Source organism: Salvia splendens, chromosome 12 (genome assembly GCF_004379255.2).
Source record: "Salvia splendens isolate huo1 chromosome 12, SspV2, whole genome shotgun sequence".
NCBI lineage: Eukaryota > Viridiplantae > Streptophyta > Magnoliopsida > Lamiales > Lamiaceae > Salvia > Salvia splendens.
The window spans coordinates 19,376,588-19,397,558 of record NC_056043.1 but is presented as its reverse complement, the minus strand read 5'-3'; the positions used below and the strand labels follow the sequence as shown (position 1 = coordinate 19,397,558).

At 42.7% G+C, this 20,971-nt stretch overlaps 2 protein-coding genes across 2 annotated transcripts; both read left to right on the top strand.

The window, feature by feature from the left end:
- Window positions 1-1,918: 1,918 nt before the first annotated feature.
- On the top strand, window positions 1,919-4,490 carry LOC121757672 (protein trichome birefringence-like 20). Its single transcript, XM_042153181.1, has 3 exons — window positions 1,919-2,113; window positions 3,112-3,225; window positions 3,741-4,490. Exons 1-3 carry the CDS (start codon window positions 1,919-1,921, stop codon window positions 4,488-4,490), a joined length of 1,059 nt encoding a protein of 352 aa, XP_042009115.1.
- A 1,257-nt stretch (window positions 4,491-5,747) lies between these two features.
- Window positions 5,748-19,742, top strand: LOC121757092. The gene is made up of 2 exons (XM_042152578.1): window positions 5,748-6,401; window positions 16,548-19,742. The coding sequence occupies exons 1-2, from the start codon at window positions 6,108-6,110 to the stop codon at window positions 17,172-17,174; spliced, it is 921 nt and encodes a 306-aa protein (XP_042008512.1). The 5' UTR covers window positions 5,748-6,107; the 3' UTR covers window positions 17,175-19,742.
- Window positions 19,743-20,971: the final 1,229 nt, after the last annotated feature.

Here is a 20,971-nt window from a genome sequence, read left to right as displayed (position 1 = left end):
TAGGGAAGTTCCGGAGTGTTCGGGTAGAAAAAGCGCCAGCATGGTCTCATACTGATCCGTATACGTGCTAAAATGGCTTGAGATGAAGAAGACGGATAGCTGGGACGGATTACCCACAATTAAGGGCAAAGAAGTCAAATTGCAGCGAGGATTTACCCTAAAATCAAGGGTAGCCTCCCTATAAAAGGTAGCCAAGTTGGAGAGAGAAAGAGCCTTCGATAGACTTCAATTCACCATCATCTTTAGGTAGAGAGTTCTCTCGGTAATTTCAGTCTTTCAGCCGTGTCCCACTTCTTGCCTCGCCGAGCCATGATCACCTGACGTTCAGAATGTTCCCGATTTCCAGTCATCGTCCGTTCCAGTTAGCTAGATCGTAGTTCCAGTCAGAGATTTTATCGCCGGAGTGGCAAACAATCTTTAAATTGCTTTCGTAGTTTAATTAGTTCTCCGTCTTTACGTTGGATTTCTGTTACATTTTGGGATTTTGTTGTTTTGAAATGCTTGCTTTGGATATCCGAACGTGTTAATGCTATGAAGTTGATTTCCGTTTCGTTCATTGTAGTGTTCTTTTCTTTCCTTGTCTAGTTAGCTTAGATCTAAGATTTCTCGGTGTTTTAAGTGCTAAATCTCTAAATTCTGTTACGTAACAAATTTCTTTAGGATAGGTAAACAAGTACTATTTGATCTGGAAGTAGATCGTTGCATGCAAGGCTTCGTTTTATTTTCTGAATCGATCTTTCATGTTGACCAGCATGCAGAAGTCCAGTTTCAGCGTTTGATTTCAGATTTGATTTCTTAGTTTTAGATCTGTGTTCGCGAGTTGTTAATCTGCGTTTGCCGGGTTGGATCTGGAATTGTTATCTGAGTTTAATTTGTGTTGTTGGAGAAGATGATGTCTACATCCAGATTGGGGACCACCTTACTTTTATTTACTTTTGCTTTCTTTTGTCCTTCACCTCTGGTTGTACCTGCAGATCTGTCAGCCTAGTCACCACTACCTCCACTACACTCTGAATATTCTGTTTAGCCAAAAATAGAAATACCGTCCTTTCCAAACAATTTCTGTTACACCATGTCCCCTCATTTCCACGTACACAGTTGCATTCCATGATCTGCTCCCCCATCCTAGTCAGTAGGACGCCACCCTTTAATTACTCGCCTAGGTAGAAACTCAACCCAAGCGTGGTAGCTAACCAACCCTCCAAAACATCACCGCAGTAGTTTAAACGCACCATCTCTGTGGGATTCGACCCTTACCTCCACTATACTGATCAGTAGATGTGGGTTGAGGAATCTTTGAAGACGAGGTCTAGGCTTAGTTAGGATCTTTATCCTGCCAGTAGGATATATCCTCACTTGAACGACACCTACGCACCACGTTACCTCTTCAGTCGTCCTATATGGACATCGATTACAACCCTTATTTGCTGGAATTTGGTTGAGCCACACTTGCCACAGCGAGTGTTGCGACAATTTGGGATTGTCCAACCTTATATCCCGCTTCTCAACCGGATCCACGATACTAATTTTGTGAAACAGGATCATCGTGGTAAATCTGACCAAAATTGGGTTGAGTACCACGCCAATCATATACAGGAGTGGGACAATAGGCACAACTTGGTGTGGACTGATCTGGAGTACTCAAATGAGCCTATTGCAACTGATGAATATATGGATTGGTTTAGCCGAATAACTGTGGTGTACTTAACTAAACCTGACGTGCATCCTTAAGAGGGCTTCCATGAAACTACATCTTCACATAGCTTCACGGTAAATTGAAACAACTATTAAATATTTAAATTCATATGATGAAATGAAATTAACTTTGAAAATTGTAGGTGGAGACGATTCAAAAATACGTCACTTTCTAAGTGGGCAAGATATGACCGGACGACCAGATTTGGTAACAATTTCGAGGATGGTTGAAGATGGTCTGCAGATATCTGGGGAGGCTGAGATGATGGACTACCGTCCTTCCCAGCGCTCTGAGCTAGACATTGACATGCCTGTGAGACAAAAAGGGAAACGACGTGGAAAGAAGAAAACTGCTTGTGGAGAGTCGTCATCTTCAATGATGGATGCTCATTTGGTAGATGATTCCGATGAAGATTTTGTGCCTCCACCTCCACCTAGATCTGCAGTTCGAGGTCGTCATTCTGTCAGCCACACTGGTACAGGTGAAGATATTGGTCTCAGTGATGTCCAACATTCTCCACCTCGGTCTTCAGTGCGAGATGACTTTTTTAGGGTGGATTTAGAGAATGTTGTTGTTCAAGATACTCCTCCCTCTAGACTCCCTACATCCAGAATCAGGAACGGGATCTGTGGCCTATTTATGCGGAGAAGGCGAGACGGTTTAACTAAACTATATCTATTTTTATTTGTTTATTGAGTTGAACTTCGTGTTTGTGAACCTTGAAATCTTTATATTTGATAATTTTACAACTCCTCTTTCTATTCTTATTTATATTTTTGAAGTGAGAATGATTGCAATATTTTGAATAAGCATTGTAATAAGCAGGATTTGGTAGAAACGGTTGGCTGAAACTTAATGCCAAACATTCTGACTAAAAATGCCAACGTGAAAGGCGTTTTTACCAGAACATACCAACCAAGTTGGCGTTTTAAAGAAAAACGCCAGTCTCGTTGGCGTTTTACACTTTGATGTTTAAGGGTGTTTCTACACAATGCAATACAACCATTATGTATTGACTCACCAACGTGGTTGGCGTTTTACACTTCGATGTTTAAGGGTGTTTCTACACAACGCAATACAACCATTTTGTATTGACTCGCCAACGTGGTTGGCATTTTTACGAAACACGCCAACCAAGTTGGCGTGTTATCGTAAAAATGCCTTTCCCATTGGCGTTTTACACTTTGATGTTTAACATACCCTGCAGAGCCACCATCACAATACAATACATGCAATACACCCCATCTTTTGTGTTTGTCGTACGCCAAATTCCATTTTTCTAAATCCACGGTATCAAGGTACTGCAAAGCCTCGTTATTGACGTCTCGAAGTAAACGACGTCTTTTCTTAAACTTGCGCTTTTTGGTAGCAATACCCATTTTCCAAACCAATCTTTTAACCATGATACCCAACAGTGGTATCAGAGCCTTGGTTCAAGGCTAGGCCTGTGTGGCTCCGGGTTCTGTGGATTGCGCTTGCAAGTTCTCCAATGTCTCTGCGTGAGCTCGATCAAGACCTGCGGTGACCTGGTGACTTGTAACATGGGGTGGACATGTGGTCTTGGTCTGGTGGTCTTGATTTGAGGGGAGGATTGTGAGGGAAAACAATTCCCACATTGGAGAATGAACAAGAGTTGCAAGCATATATAAGGGCTACCCCAACCAACTACCCCAAGAGCAAAACCGTGAGGGTTTTGCCCAAAGCGGATAATATCATACTAATGTCGGGTGTGCACCACCGATACCCAAACATTTATCAATACAGAAACATCTCACTTAGACACATAGTATCTATCTATTATCAAATGCCATAAGTATCGATAGCATATCCAACGGATGCTAATTTATCTCACATATTTAAAACCCTAACAAGTAAGGTTATAAACAAGTATTATATGGATCTTATATACATAATCAATTGTAACATGCGAACAATTTGTAGCTTTTATGATGATCCAACACTGTATATGACAATTAGTGTATAGTAGTATTTCGATTAGGGTTCATAAATATTCAACTAAGATTATGATATTTGGATATTTTAGGTGGCACATCCGGTAGAGTGGTCGGATCCATCAAGGAAAAAAATACAGTACCATTACAAAGAGCACGACTTCAACATTTCCATATCCTGGATGCCGTTTCTGGTGAAGACCGGAATCCTAGACCCCTCCCTCGGTCACCCGTTCGATCTATACCTCGACGAGTTCGACGACACCTGGTCCAACCAAACCGCGCACTTCCACTACGTCATAATCTCCGCGGGCCACTGGTTCTTCCACCCGAGCTACTTCCACCTCCAACACCGCCTCCACGGCTGCCTCTACTGTCCGGAGCCCGACTCCAACAACATCACCCACCTCACGCCCGCCTTCGCCTACCGCCGGGCATTCCGGACGGCGTTTCGCGCTACGGGCTACAAGACGTTCGTGCGGACATTCGCGCCGTCGCATTTTGAGGGCGGCGCGTGGGATAAGGGCGGGAATTGCCTGCGGACGAGGCCATTCACGAGGAACGAGAGGTCGCTGGATGAGAAAGCGTTGGAGTTTTACACGATACAGCTGGAGGAGCTGGGAATTGCAAGGACGCAGAATAGAGGGAAGAGGTTTGTTCTTTTTGATACCACCAAGCCTATGGTGTTGAGGCCGGATGGCCATCTTAGTATATATGGCCATTTTCCAGGGGCAAAATTGGTAATGCCGAATGACTGTGTGCATTGGTGTTTGCCTGGACCCATTGATGCTTGGAGTGATTTTTTGCAGGAACCGTTAAAGAGGGAAGTTGTACACAAATGAAATTTAATTTTTTTTTTTTTAAACGCGAAAGTAACTGGACGAGCATGAGAATTTGATTACTGTTTTGTTAAGTTTTACTATTTGTTAATTTTTCAATAATCTTGATTTATGGTAAGGTATAGTGTAATTTCTTCACTCCATTACGGAGAATAATATTGATAAATAGGAGAAATGGGAAATGACACAAAAAAGAGCTGCAACTGTTACGGAGAAAAGATGTTAATAAGGTCATGTTCTCGTGGTAATATTTCGTTCCATAAAAGGAGTCCTATTTGATTATGATACGAGTTTTAAAAAATGTAAAGAAAAGTGGCTTGAAATAAGTTAGTGGAATATTAGTCGCACTTATATATATTTGTTTTTATAATAAAATGTGAGATGAATAAGTTGGTGGAATGTGGGGTCTACTTAGGGGTGGCAAATCGTGCGTGTTGTGTCGTTATCGTGTCCACATGATAACGACACGACACGATAATAACACATATATGACACGACACAATAACGACACTATAATAATACGACCTAATACTAAGTGCTCCATTAAACTAAACCTAATTTAAATTTTAAAATAAATAAAAAATAATATTAATATTAATATATTAATGTTATTTCTTAACGTGTAACACGAACACGACACGAAATTTTCGCATTGTTATCGTGTCGACACGATAAGGACACGAACCCAATAAGCTTTGACACATACCCATTAATTTCATGCGGGTTCGTGTCGTGCAAAAAATTGACAGCCTTAGTTCTACTTACTATTTATGGTAAAAGTGAAATAAGACTCTTATTATAGGACGGACCGAAATGGTAAAAAAAGACCCTTTTTGTGGGACGGATGGAGTATGAAGCAAGCTTCTGTTCATTATGTTTTGACTTTTCCTCTATTGGTCTGTTTTTTACTTTTTTATGTTCTCATCTTCTTCAATTCTAATTTAGTTTTTATGTTCTCATCTTCTTCGATTCTAATTTTTCGAGACTTCTCGAATTATTATTGACATGTAATGAATAATAGGGATAGCTAAACGGGTTCTATTTTATTTGACATTCATACAGTATGGAATAACTAAACGGGTTCTCTTTTATTTAACATTCATATATATTTTTGTAATCAGTTTTTTCTACTTTTATTGTGTTTGATGATTTCAGATAGAGGTATTTGTTTTAAGTGTCTCGTATTTGTTTAGCAAACCATATCTTGTTTATTTTCCGAATTGGCTCGCAAATCCATTCAAAATCATAATGATATCAAATTAAGTGGTGATTAAAGGTACTAATTAGAAATGAAAAGATAAAATCTCAATTAAAAATGATTAAAGGTGAAGTAGTAGTGATTACGATCTTCCAAATTAATACACAAATGCACAAACACAAGTTACCGATGCCCAAAAGTCATTCAAAATATATTACTCCACTCCATGCTTGCATTCCAACCTCTTCACGGCTTCACCCAAGTCTATGGTCCACAATTTCCAAATCAATGGAGCTAGCTACCTCTAAATAAAGGCATAATCAATATAGCCATACTCTTATCCATAGCGCTAATCACCGCCGCCATAATCTGTCCGGTGCTCCACCAAAAAACCTCCTCTTCCGTATCCACCTATTTCTACAATGCAGCAGACGATACGAGCCACGAAGGATGCGATATCTTCACGGCTCCCGGATCCGGATGCCCCGTATTACACCAACAACACTTGCTGGGCCATCCACGAGCACCAGAACTGCATGAAATACAGGCGACCCGACTCCGACTTCATCAAGTGGAAGTGGAAACCCGACGACTGCGATTTGCCCGCGTTCAACCCCTCTCACTTCCTCCATATGCTCCGGGATAAGACCATGGCCTTCGTAGGAGATTCCGTCGAGAGGAATCAAATGCAGTCCATGATATGCCTCTTGTCCAAGGTCACTTCTTTTTTCCTCCCTTTTTTTATTTTTTTTTAAAAAAAATATCTATGTTTTGGCTTGTTTATGCGCGTCACACACAAAACCAAAAACATGGACATTTATATAAGTACACTGTCTGCATTAGACAGTACAAACTTTGTAGTTATAATAATTGTTTATTATTAAATTGAAATCAAGAAAAGAGTAGTTCACCTAAGCTGGCCAGTTTTTCAAACAAGGGGCAGCTTCAATTATTTTTGTTGTGACGGAATAGAGTGTTGGAACCGTGTTTGGTCAAATAATTTTTGACTAATAATAAATGTTACAAGACATTGAATTTTTTGAAATTAAATGCAATAACGCCGATCTACGTTCCGAGTAGATGACGTAGTATATTCATTTTCTCAAATTCGATTCTCGGTGAGTGAGAAATAATATATTAAAGTTGGTCACAATAAATTTAGAAATGAGCTATGTGAAAAGACTAAGGGATTAATTAACTAAGTGTTAATTATCCCACATCGGGGATGATAAACTTCTTTGATGAAGTATTTAATCAGATGAATTATGATGTGTAATAATTATCGTGGAATAAGACGGGTGACAGAGCCCACACGCGCTCGCCGCCGCCGCCCGCCCGTGACCCGTGTCCCATGTCCCGTGACCCGTGTCGGGTGCCTTGTGCCTTGGTCTTTGGGCTGTTCATTGGAGCTGGTCGCCGGGTGCCTTGTGCCGGGTGCCTTGTGCCTTGTATCTTGGCAATTGGTCTTGGTCCACGTCATGGTCCCGCTGGACCCCGACGCATGACGGGAGACAAAAGGTCCCCGCTGGACCCCGACTCACAATGGGAGTCAAAAGGTCCCCGATGGACCCCGACGGTCCATGGTGTATCCCGTCGTGTAGCATGTCCAGGTGCATCGTGTCTCTTCAGCTCCCACTAGCTTGTGCACCAGTCAATAACCCCCGGTGGTTACAGTCAAGCCATCATGGCACACATAATGGCTGTTGACTCCATCAATGCCCTATAGGTGGACTTGGCCTATAAATAGGCATGCATCTATTGCATTCTACATAGAACATACACAAGCATTCTTGCATACACGCTCTCTCCCTCTTTGCATAGTTTTCCCCGTCGAAGCTCTGCCCCCGCCTTACTCTTGTTCGCCGGAGCTCTGTTGCTAGCGGTGCTGCTACTTCAGAGACGAAGTCGTTTTATCTTTGCGGACGACACACCAAACCGAGAGCACTACTGGGGCGTATCTCATCTTGCGGAAAGAGGACTCCTCGACTCGGCTTACCACTTTCCACAAGTTTTTTTCGTGTAATTTTTGTTCAGTTGTTTCTGTGTAATTTTCCTTTGTTTTCCGTGTAATTTTCCTTTATTTTCCGTGTAATTTTTTTTCGCCGGGCAAGATTTGTATATCTAATTTCAACAACAATCGCAAGACGAGATAATCTTGCCACTAAAGGAGTTTACACACACCAACTGAACTTACTCAACACCTTTGCTTGGATATGTCGACTAACCCGTCTACCGTCGCTGCCACCGTTCCATCCACGGTGTCCCCCGTTGTACCCGTCATCACGTCGTCGGACATAACGATGCTTCCGACTCTTGGCTTCACAACTTCTTCATCAACAACCCCTTGGGTGTTTGACAACACCTTTGGGACGATTTCCGGATTCACCTCAAGTGGGTCGGTCGGTTCCACTTTCAATGGTTCCATTGGATCCTTCAGTGGGTCGAGTGTCGGGGCCTTCAGGCACGGCACGGGTGTTGGATCCTTTGTGGTCAACACGGGTGCTAGCTCCTTCGAGGGCAGCACGAGTGTCGGATCCTTCGGGGTCGGCACGGGTGCTGGATCCATCTGGGTCGGCACGGGTGCTGGATCCATCGGGGTCGGCACGGGTGCTGGATCCATCGGGGTCGACATGAATGCGGGGGCCTCCATGCTCCACGCAACTTTGGGGGGTACTGTGTCCCAACTAATTGTTAGCTCCTACGGGGGCAACGGACTTGGTCCCTTTCATGGGACACCAATGGCACCAAGGATAATGCCACCCGCTGAGAAGCCATCAAAGTTCACGAGAACAGACTTCAAGAGATGGCAATAGAAAATGTTGTTCTACCTAACAACATTGGGAGTCGTGAACTTCCACAAGGAAAACGAGCCAAGCCAGCCAAGTGAGGACGAGGCACGCATTGAGATGTACGTCGAGTAAGACGCTTGGCGCAAAGGAGACTATCTTTGTAAAAACTTTATTTTAAGTGCTTTAGATGATAGTCTCTACAACGTGTATTGTACTGTTCCCACATCAAAACAAGTGTGGGAAATGCTAGATAAGAAGTACCGTAGCGATGATGCGGGTACTAAAAAATTTGTAATAGCCAAGTACTTGGACTACAAAATGGTCGATTCCCAACCAATCATGGACCAAATGCAAGAGTTCTAGCTCATTATTCACGACCTCGCCGCCGAGGGAATGGCCCAGCCTGAAACTTTCACGGCGGGCACGGTCATTGAAAAACTTCCACCCGGCTGGAAGGACTTCAAGAACTACCTTAAGCACAAGCGAAAGGAGATGAATCTTGAAGACTTGATCGTGATGCTGCGCATCGAGTCAGACGTGCGCAAACGCGATGGTTTGGCTAAGGGCCATGGCCTACATGTTGCAAAGGCCAATCTGTTGGAGCGGGGCAGTCCCTCCAACAAACGCTCCCATCCAATTGCAAAAGACAAGGGCAAGAAGAAGCAGCCTGCGAGGAAGGTTGAAGGCAACTGGTACAACTGTGGCAAACCTGGCCACTTTTCCAAGGACTGCCGCAAGCCGAAGAAGAAGCCTGCCCACGTTGTTGAAAAAGAGTTCAAGGACTGGGATGAAAGTGACCTTGTTGTTGTGGTCACGGAAAAAGTCAGCCTTGTTGATAACAAAGGTGGCTGGTATATCGACACTGGAGCTACTGCCCACGTTTGTGCCGATAAGAGTAAGTTCGCCTCCTACACTGCAGTTGAAGGGAAGAAGATCAATATGGGGAATCAAGTCTCGTCTCAAGTCCTCGGCATTGGAGTCGTGATTCTCATGATGACGTCCGGCGTCACCATCACTTTGAAGGATGTGCTGCACGTCCCGGACATCCGCAAGAACCTAGTGTCAGGATCAATACTAGTGAATAAGGGGTTTAAACTTGTATTCGAATCTGATAGGTTTTTTTTGTACAAGTTTGGTAAGTCACTCGGAAAAGGCTTTGTAACCGACGGACTTTTCAAGCTTAGTGTAGTTGTACGCCATGTCCCTAAGTCGTTGGCTAATAATAAGAATGCATCTACTTCTTCTTACTTGGCTGAGTGTTCTAACTTGTGGCACAATAGATTGGGACATGTAAATCCAAATGCCATTAAAAGATTAGTAAGTTTAGATTTACTAAAGGCAAATGAAGTAGAAATTCAAAACAAATGTGAAACTTGTCTTGAGGCAAAAATGACTAAGTTACCGTTTCATTCGGTTGAACGGAATACAAAACCCCTTGAATTAATTCACATGGACGTATGTGACTTAAAATTGGTGCAAACGAGAGGTGGTAAAATTACTTTATCACATTCATAGATGATTGCACACGATATTGTTATGTCTATCTTTTAAGAAGTAAAGACGAAGCAATAGAAGCTTTCAAAAATTATAAGAACGAAGTCGAGAATCAACTTGGATGTAAAATCAAAATGATTCGAAGTGATAGAGGGGGTGAATACGTAGCCCCGTTTGAGGAATTATGCAACGCAAGTGGTATAATTCACCAAACGATTGCACCATATTCACCGCATTCTAATGGTGTTGCAGAACGCAAGAATCGAACTCTCAAAGAGATGATGAATGCATTACTAATCAGTTCAGGGATGCCCCAGAACATGTGCGGGAAGCTGTTTTGACAACCAACTACATCCTAAACAAAATCCCACGCAAAGGTAAGGACGGTACTCCTTACGAGCTGTGGAAGGGAAGGAAGTCATCCTACAAATATCTCAAAGTGTGGGGGTGTTTGGCTAAGGTAATGGTTCCTCCTCCCAAAGAAGTTACAATCGGTCCTAAAACGGTTGATTATATCTTTATTGGGTATGCACTTAATAGTAGTGCATATCGATTCGTTGTCCACAAGTCTGAAATACCGACTGTGACCGTGGGAATAACAATCGAGTCAAGAAATGCTGTATTTCTTGAAAATATATTTCCTCGCAAAGACAAGGAAAATATTGCACCCAATTCTGAGACGAGAATTGAGGATGAAGCCACTAGTTCTAAATCAGTGGATGAAGAGCTTGAATCGCGCAGGCGAACAAGGCATGATCCAAACGATGCGGTACTAAGACGTGGTAGCAGGGTCAGAACACCAAAGACATTTGGTCCTGACTATATTGCATTTATGTTGGATGAAGAACCAACATCGATAAAAGTAGTCTTTGCTAGCCCAGACGGGTTGCATTGGAAAGAAGTTGTTCAAAGCGAAAATGATTCAATTTTGCTAAACCACACGTGGGTGTTGGTTGATCTACATGAAGGTGCTAAACCTTTAGGATGCAAATGGGTCCTTAAAAAAAGTTTAAGGCTGATGGAACAGTGGACAAGTATAAAGCTAGACTGGTAGTCAAAGGCTTTAAACAAAAGGAAGGGTACGATTTCTTCGATACCTACTCACCTGTAACGAGAATTACAACAATTCGAGTGCTTCTCGTGATTGCTGTTGTACACAATCTTGAGATTCATCAAATGGATGTTAAGACTGCGTTTCTAAATGGTGACCTTGAAGATGAAATCCATATGGAACAACCTGGAGGTTTTGTAGTACTTGGACAAGAGAAAAGGTATGCAAGCTGGTTAAATCCCTCTATGGATTGAAACAAGCGCCGTTGCAGTGGCACTTGAAATTTGATAACGTGATGCTATCAAATGGATTTAAAATCAACGAATGTGACAAATGTGTCTACATTAAGAACACAGATAATGAATACGTTATAGTGTGTCTCTACGTTGATGATATGTTAATCATGGGTAGTAACACCCAAGTAATTAACGACACGAAATCCATGTTAAAGAGAAACTTCGACATGAAGGATATGGGTCTGGCCGATGTAATTCTTGGAATGAAAATTCTAAGAACATCCGAAGGAATCACATTAACACAATCTCATTATGTTGAGAAAGTATTAAAGAGGTTGAATGCCTATGATGGCATCCCGGCTAAGACGCCTATAGAGCTCAATGTTCACTTGAGCTAGAACCGGGGTGAGCCCGTTGCACAAGAAGATCATGCACAGGTCATTGGATGCATTATGTATCTTACTAATTACACTCGACCTGATATTGCTTGCGCCGTGAACAAGTTGAGTCGTTATACGAGCAATCCAAGCAAGGAGCATTGGAAATCTCTTGTAAGAGTTTTGAGGTATCTCAAGTATACTCAAAATCATGGGCAACACTTTTCGAGGTACCCCCCAGTACTTGAAGGGTACTGCGATGCAAATTGGATATCCGATAACAAAGACTCACTTTCAACAAGTGGATATGTCTTTACTATTGGGGTGGTGTTGTCTCGTGGAAATCCACGAAACAGACATGTATAGCCGGATCCACTATGGAATCTGAATTCATAGCTTTAGATAAAGCCGTGGAAGAAGCCGAATGGCTTAAAAACTTCCTTGAAGATATTCCATGTTGGTCAAAGTCCGTGCCTCCAGTGTTAATTCACTGTGATAGCCAAGCCGCTATTGGGAGGGCAAATAGTGGCTTGTACAATAGTAAGTCTCGACACATTCGTCGACGACATAATACCGTGAGACATTTGATCACAACAGGGGTGATTACAATTGACTACGTAAAGTCATTGGATAATCTAGCAGATCCGCTAACCAAATGGTTAAATCGTGATCAAATGAATAAATTGCTAGAAGGAATGAGTTTGAAATCCACAAATTAAAGAATTGTCATAGTGGTAACCCAACCATGATGACTGGAGATCCCAAGAACTTGGTTCTATGGGAAAACTAAGCTATGAGAGTTCGTGTGAAACACTCATCTATATCTATTCCCTAGAGAGCAATAGAGTGTTGTAAAACTTGCCTAGTGGTGAGGTTAAGTGTATGACTTTTAATGATCCCTAAAGGATCTCGTTGAGATGAAGTTCTCAAAGAGACCGAGTATGACAATATACTTAACGAGGAATCACCTATATAAGTGTGAAGTGGGCCGCTTCAAACAATACACTTATGAATCCAAAGTGGTGTCCAAGGCCTGAAATGGACACAAAACGTGAGAACGGATGAGGTTGAGGTGTTTAAGTGTTAACATCATTGTCTCGGTGCACGCCGTGGAGGAATAGTTCAAAGCATCGCGCTACTAGTCCGCCTGTGTATCCGATGGTGTTGACTATGGATGGTTCAAAGCCAAAAACTACCTATCCTAATGCTTACATACCTCTTGAGGGTTGAGCTTGTGTCTGCATACATATGCATTTGGCAATTTTCACTCATATGGGGGATTGTTGGAATCGTGCTTGGTCAAATGATTTTTGACTAATAATAAATGTTACAAGATATTTAATTTTGTGAAATTAAATGCAATAACGTCGATCTACGTTCCGAGTAGATGACCGTAGTATATTCAATTTCCCGAATCCGATTCCCGGTGAGTGAGAAATAATATATTAAAGTTGGTCACAATAAAGCTAGAAATGAGATATGTGAAAAGACTAAGGGATTAATTAACTAGGTGTTAATTATCCCACATCGGGGATGATAAACTTCTTTGATGAAGTATTTAATCAGATGAATTGTCATGTGTAATAATTATCGTGGAATAAGACGGGTGACAGAGCCCACACGGGCGCGCCGCCGCCGCCCGCCTAAGACCCTCGACCCGCGCACCGTGACCCGTGCCCCATGCCCCAGGTGTCGGGTGCCGGGTGCCTGGTGCCTTGTGCCTTGGATCTTGGTCTTTGGTTGGTCTTTGGGCTGTTCTTTGGAGCTGGTCGTTGAGCGTGGTTCGAGCCTCGCTTGTTCTTTTTAGACCATCCCAAACTCCACGCTATCCCCGACGGGTCCTGGTCCACGTCATGGTCCCGCTGGACCCCGACACATGACGGAAGATAAAAGGTTCCCGCTGGACCCTGACGCACAACGGGAGACAAAAGGTCCCCGCTGGACCCCGACTCACAACAGGAGTCAAAAGGTCCCTGATGGACCCTGACGGTCCATGGTGTATCCCGTCGTGTAGCATGTCCAGGTGCATCGTATCTCTTCAGCTCCCACTGGATTGTGCATCAATCAATAACCCCCAGCGGTTACAGTTAGGCCATCATGGCACACATAATGGTTGTTGACTCCATCAATGCCCTACAGGTTGACTTAGCCTATAAATAGGCATGCATCCATTGCATTCTATATAGAACATACACAAGCATTCTTGCATACACGATCTCTCCCTCTTTGCATAGTTTTCCCCATCGAAGCTCTGCCCCCGCCTTACTCTTGTTCACCGGAGCTCTGTTGCTAGCGGTGCTGCTACTTCAGAGACGAAGCCGTTTTATCTTTGGGGATGACACGCCAAACCGAGAGCACTGCCGGGGCGTATCTCGTCTTGCGGAAAGAGGACTCCTCGACTCGGCTTACCACTTTCCACTAGTTTTTTTCGTGTAATTTTTGTTCAGTTATTTCCGTGTAATTTCCTTTATTTTTCGTGTAATTTTCTTTTATTTTCCGTGTACTTTTTTTCACCCGGCAAGATTTGTATATCTCATTTCAACAACATAGAGCAATTGTGTAATCGACAAATGAAAGAACGTAAAGAGATACAGAATTTACGCGGTTCGCCAATTGGCTACATCCAGGGCAAGAACGGAGAACAAATTGTATTATGACTGCAGTTACAAATTTCAGATCTAAGATCACGATCACAAAGAATATTATGTGCTCTACTCACATATAAATAGGCACACATGAGATCCTATCCTAATTCTTAAACATAATCCTATCCCAATTAGGAAGCAATATCCTATCCCAATTAGGAAACAAATTCAAGACATACTAACAAATCTCCACCTTGACTTGAATCCTCCTTCCAAATGTATCATAATACCAAACAAACAAACTTCTTCATCCTTGCCTCAAATTTGCCCTCCACGGGCAACTAAAAAGCTCATGACATTAAGCAAGTCCAAACAATGTTGAAACTTGCTCTGCGGGACCGGCTTGGTGAACATATCAGCAGGATTATCAGCAGTGCCAACTTTCTTCACCTCAATTCTTTTTTCATTCTTCATAAAATGATACAGCACATCAATATGTTTGGTCCTCTCATGGTGGACTTGATCTTTGGCTAAACAAATAGCACCCTGACTATCTGATGAGTCTTGTTCTCGGTCTTAGTTACTGGTCAGTATAAGGTGCTTTATTGGATAATATCTGCAAAATAGCTGCTAAAGTGTGCAGGTTGAAGTACTAAATCAGGAGGAAAGGTTCAGAAGGAATTCGAGTGAAAAACCTGCGAAAAGTGTACAAACTGGTTAGTATGAATAGAAAATATGAAAACTGGTCAGGATGGATGCTACAGAACTGGACACAAGAAGGAATGACTTGCTTGGAATAATCACCTATCTAAAGAAGGGCAAAATTGTCATTCCACATGAAGAGAAAGCCCTAGAAATTAGGGCAAGTCACCCTATAAATAGGAGCTGAACATAAAGAAAATGGGAGAAATTTGACACCACTTCACTTAGGACCTATCATCACTACAACATCACTTTTGAGGAGAATAGCTCCACTAGCTCTTAGTTCCATCTATATCCAGCAGCCTGACTTGAAGATTCCGGCCACCTGCCGGCGAGGAGCATCATGCCTGATTCATTCCAGCCATCATAGTTCTAGAAATTCCTCCAGTTTCAGTTTTCGATGAGCCAAACAATCTTTTACTTGCTTTGTTTTTAAGATTTCTTAGTTTAAGTACTTATTTTTTTTTGCTTGCCTTTGACTTGGATTCCAGTAGCTACTTAGTTGGAACATCTTTTGGGTGATAATCTTGAATGCAATGAAGTTTATTGTGGTTTTATTTTGTGTTTCAGCTTGCTTATTATTTCCTTCTGCCTAGTAGCTAGATCTGGTAGTTTTACGTTGATTTCTGTTGTTTAAGTGCTTGAATTTGCTTTGCTTAGTTAGATCTAGGTTTTCTTAGAGTGTTTACAAGTTTTAATCAGGTTAAGTTCCTCAAAAATGCATGGGAATCGTTTCTGCTTGCTTCTGTCACCTTGTCCCGCTGACCAGTTTGCGTAGATCTCAGTTTTCTTAGCTTTCGTTCTCGATTTAGAGTTAAATATTGCATTTACGAATTTTCAAGCTTGATCATTCATCAATGGAGTTTGTTAGATCTTGTTTGTTTAGCTTGGTGAAGAAGATAATGTCACAATCAAATAATAGGACCACTTGTGTTGCTTTTGTTGCTTTTTGCTTTTGTACTTTCATTTTTTCAGCTTTTCTGCACACCTAGGAGACAGTCTGTCAGCATGTCCTTTGATTCTCTTTACCTTTTGTCTAGCCATTTTTAGTAAGTTTCGTTTAGTAGTTTCTTACATGCACACTCGTACCCTAATTTACACACGCACTTTAATTTCTTTTATCACACAGCATTTAGAGCCCCCCTGACCTACTGGTCAGGAGGGGTATAGGTTCCATTTCATTTTCTGACTAGGTAAAGCTCAACCCCAAAAAAAGCGTGGTAGCTAACCAACCACTCCCAGAATGTCATCGCAAGTGTATCTCACCTACATCCATCTCTGTGGGATTCGACCCTTACTCCACTATACTAGCCAGTAGAAGTGGGTTGAGGTATTTTTTTTGTTGATAGGGAAGATAGACACAGACCCAACGACACAGCTAGGTCTAGGTACCTTCCTGGCCAGTTGACACACACACACAGAGTCATAGTCTCATCTTTTCCCTCTATCAAATGGCGCTGTTGCCGAGGATGGATGGCGTTTTTGCATACATCTGTTGCATGACACTTTGGTGTACATATAGTTAATTGTTTTTCTTTTCTTTTGTTTCTTAGTTTATGAGGAGTTTTGTTAAGAATTTTGGTGTGAATATTGTAAATAAACTTTTCTTTATTTTTTGTGTTCCGCAGTTAAATGAAACTGTGTCCAACTGGCCAAAGGAAGAAGGGGCAAATCCAGTCACCACTCATTCAGAATTAACCACTGCCTTGCCTGCTGACTTGGATACGAGCGGTGAGGAGGGTCGCGGCACAGCCATCAAGAGTGAACCGGAATCAATATCTGCAACTGAAGAGCAAAAAGCCGACATGGTTGACCAGGAAAATGATCCCGAGATAAGCTCGTTGTACGCTCACTTGGATGGCGAACCACCGCAAGCAATCGTCACGACCCTAGGACAAGAAGCAATCTACGTGGGGCCCCACATTATGGTCGTCCTGCATGTGTTCTTGGGAAGGAGTTGTGACAACCCATACGAGTTCTTGCATGAATTTTGCAAAATCTGCAAGGCTCTAAAGCGGCCAGCGGGGTCGAGCGAAGGCGACTACAGACTGAAGACCCTTCCCTTTGCCCTTAAAGGGGAGGCGAATACTTGGTTCAAGAGGCTGCCACCAAATTGTATCAGAACCTGGTCTGACTTCAAGATGATGTTCTTGGATCAGTTCTTCCCAGCGGCCAGGACAAGTGCCCTAAGAGATAAAATCCGAGGAGTTACACAAGGTTATGATGAGACCCTGAGTCAGTACTGGTCAAGATAGATGGGTCTGTTGGACGCATGCCCAAACCACCACATGTTGGAAGTAGAAATTTACTCGATTTTCTATGAGAGGATGAATGCGGAGAGCAAGGACTTAGTGAACTAATCAAGTGGATGAAGTTTTTCCAAACTACGAGTTAGTGAGGCCAAGAGAATCATGGAAAGACTTCTCTACGCGAAAAGAGCCTATGACAATCCACGTACTCTCCCGTCCAGAAGAGGTATGGCAAATGCTGCAGCAGTAGGAAATAATGATCAATTAGAGAGTCGGATTGACAAGCTTGAGAGGGCACTTTTGTCAGCAATTGAGAAGAGTAAACCGCAAGTTCCTCCAGTCAATGCCACCACGGTAACTGCCCAAGAGGATCACTATCCAAATACGAATGGGCTTTGGAATTCAAATAGGATCTGCAATCCTGAAAAGCAGGAGGACACGCCTTGGAGAGAACACCTGGACTTTAGATGGGGAGAGGGAAACTCTAACCAGCCCAACCCACCTCAGAATGCATACGATGGACCCCCAGCCCAAGATTCACAGCCGAACTGGTCAGGAAGAAACCAGCATAATCCGCACTCACCAAATCCATATCAAAATACCACCTATGTGCCACAATATTAGATGGGAAACTAGAATTACCAATCCCACCCACCCCAACATTGCCAAAATCACCCATGCCCTAACCGTAACCAACATTACAACCTCAACCATTTCAGTCAGTACCCTTCACACCAAAATCAGCCAAACTACCCTTACAATCGAAACCATCACATCTACCAGTCGCATCCCAACGGCCAGTATAACTCCCATCACCAGCAAAATCCCTACCTACACCACCTGAATCCCAATCACAGTCAACCCCACAACTCTAACAAATTCGGCTAGTACCCCTCTCATCAAAATCAGCCAAACTATACCTACCACCCATACCCTAACACCCAGTATAATCCCCACCATCAGCAAAACCCTAACCATTTCCTACACCAAAACAAGTCGGGAAGATCTATGGAAGAGATGATGGGAGAGATGCTTGCTTACCAGCAAATCATGAGGAGTGAATTTCAGTCCAATAATGAAGTGGTGCAAGGCATGCAAAACACCCAGAAAGAGCATAAGGAAAATATGGACATGCTGAATAAGCAACTGTCCTACCTGGCCAGTTCGATGAACGAGATTTGTGGGAATGCGGAAAGGCTCCCAGTTACGGTGCACATACCTGACAAGGCTAATGTAAGGAAGGTGACATTGTGGTCAGGAACATCCTACAAGGAGCCTGAACGGAAGGAGTCATTTGGGGAATCAAGCAAGACGAAGGATAAGGGGGACATACTAACCAAGAAGAGTGGTCCTGATGAAACTGAACCAGTTGCTGAACCTCAAATCAATCAAGGTCCGAAAGAGAGTTCAAGGGAAACCACTAAAGAACCCGATGAAGAGGTGAAGGAAGAAAAATCATTCCCTTACTGTTTTGTAAAAAAGAGGAAGGATGGAGAACCCGTAGACTACATGTCTATCTTTGGGAAACTTGAAGTGACCATACCTTGCAATCAAGCTGTAAAGCTACCTCCATTCGGTACAAATATAAAGGTGTACATAGTTGGAAGTACAAGGGATGAAGAAAAGATTGTGATAGAAGGCAACACTCCAACCATGGTCTTAAAGAAGCTACCACCCAAGAGGAGTGACCCAAGATGGTGTGATCTAACCAGTAGTCAAACGCATACTGACCAGGATATTGAAGAGACTATTTGTCAGAAGTCAAGATTCGCTAGAGCCACTGGGGCTCACCAACTGGCCGAGAAGAAGGCAGAGAGAAAACAAGGGCTGAAGTGCGCATCGAGGCTAATCATTGGGCGTAGGATTGAGAAAAAGAAGGGGCCAGTAAGGTTCATGATCTTGTAGAGATCTCAAGCGAGGAGGACAAGACTCCTTGCAACAAAAAGAAGAGCAAGTACACTGATACTGGCCAGGAAGATAGTGGACCTCCTACAAAACCCGGGGAGGATACAAAACATGCTACAACCAAGTCAGAGACCCCTGCTGTTGCTGGACATCCGTCATCGACCCTTACTATCCATGAAGGGGGTTCTCCTATAAAATCTGGGGAGAACCCGACTGCAACTTTCACCCAGCCAGTACAGGAGGCCAACATCGACAATCCACTTGTCATCCCTACTGCCCAGAAAGAGACACCAGTACCAGAAACCGACTTACAGGAAAATCAAGACAAAGAAGGAAAATGCAACTAAGAAAGAAAGAGGAAAGGCAATGGGGCAGCAAAGCAACAGAAGGAGACCAAGAAGCCCAGGGTGGTCCTATCGGCCATTATCATCAAGAAGCTGGGACAAGTACCCAAACTGATCGGGAGCAAGGTCCCCAGCACCATCGTCTGCGGCCCATGGAAAAGCAGAAAATCAAGGGGGCTTTAAAGAATCATAAGAAAAAGAGTGACACCCCTGATGTGTACCAACAAAGGAACCCGAGAAGGAAACTGCACAAAGCTCCTGACCAAAGAGGATCCAGAGGAGAAGATGACCGACCCTACCAACTGACCAGTTAGCTTTCTTTTTATTTTTCAGTAAACTTGAGTTTTTTTTGTAGTTATGTTGTTTCTATTTTTTTTTGTACATGTTTTAGCATGCGTATACCCTCATTCATAACACTTAGCCTATTCCATAGTCTAAGTGTGAGAAGACGAGGGTTTACAACATTATATGTGTTTAGGATGTTTAGAAGTTGTCTTTGTTTTGTGTTTTTTTATGTGAGTCCTATACCTAGTCCCACTTAGCCTATTGCATAGTCTAAGTGTGAGAAGTTTTTGTTGATATAGTATGTTTTGCATATTAGTTCTTGTTCCACATTGTCTATGTGTTCTGTATGTTCGTTATTCTTCTCTCACTTAGCCTATTGCATAGTTTAAGTGTGAGAAGTTTCATCTATAATATGTTTTCCATGTGTTATGTGTTTTCTGGTTGTTTGTGCTTCTATGTGTTGGATACTGGTCATCATGTTTTCCACTTCACTAAACTTGCGCGAAGGCAAGCAAGGATGAAGTGGGAGGAGGATATAATGGCCAGTATAATTGTATATATGTGTTGTCATGTGTCGAGTCAGTCCCTAGTAAGTCAGTTTAAGTTAAGTTTTGTTTTTTTAGGACATGTGTTAAAACATGGGCTTAAAACTCAACTGATCCAGTCTTAAGGCGAGATGATCGATGGAAATAAAACACACCGAGAGTAGAAACCACATTTCTTAGATCCAGGCTAGTCTAGAGGATGCAAGTATGAAAGAAAAACCCGATTAGAAGCTAATTGTGAAAGCCTTCTTAAAATGGTGAGTTAAAAGCCTAAATGGAACCACTTTCTGCTAAACATTTAAAAAAGAAAAGAAAAGAGTGGCTGCCACATGATGCCTAGGGTAAGGTGACCGTGTGTAGCAACACCTGAAGGCATTAGGAAACCCCCTATGCAAAAAAAAACACTCGTAGAACCCCTCTTTCTAGCCAAATCTATAACCAGATATAACCCACTAGCCACTGGGACTGTGTGTGTGCCAGGCATAAGGCAAGAAGGCGACTGGCCAAGAGGACATACAAGAAAAATCAACTGGAGAAAGAAATCGAGAGGTAAGGAGAAAATCGACCAGGAAAAATTCCGGGTCCAAAAAAATAAGAAGGAATAAGGGTGGCGAAGCCACATTAAAAAAATATGTTGAAGAAAATGGTCGAAAATACTTGACCACAAAAAGAAGGAAGAAGGAATAAGGGTGGCGAAGCCACAAAGAAGCTACTGACCAGTTGG

Bases quoted from the DNA above. Each gene is read 5' to 3' on its own strand.
- LOC121757672 (XM_042153181.1), top strand. From the start codon at position 1,919: ATGGTTGAAGATGGTCTGCAGATATCTGGGGAGGCTGAGATGATGGAC. The intron at 2,114-3,111 runs GTGCCTCCACCT...GATACCCAACAG, and splicing joins ATGATTCCGATGAAGATTTT to TGGTATCAGAGCCTTGGTTC. The intron at 3,226-3,740 runs GTGACTTGTAAC...TGGATATTTTAG, and splicing joins TCAAGACCTGCGGTGACCTG to GTGGCACATCCGGTAGAGTG.
- LOC121757092 (XM_042152578.1), top strand. From the start codon at position 6,108: ATGCAGCAGACGATACGAGCCACGAAGGATGCGATATCTTCACGGCTC. The intron at 6,402-16,547 runs GTCACTTCTTTT...TGTGTTCCGCAG, and splicing joins TGATATGCCTCTTGTCCAAG to TTAAATGAAACTGTGTCCAA.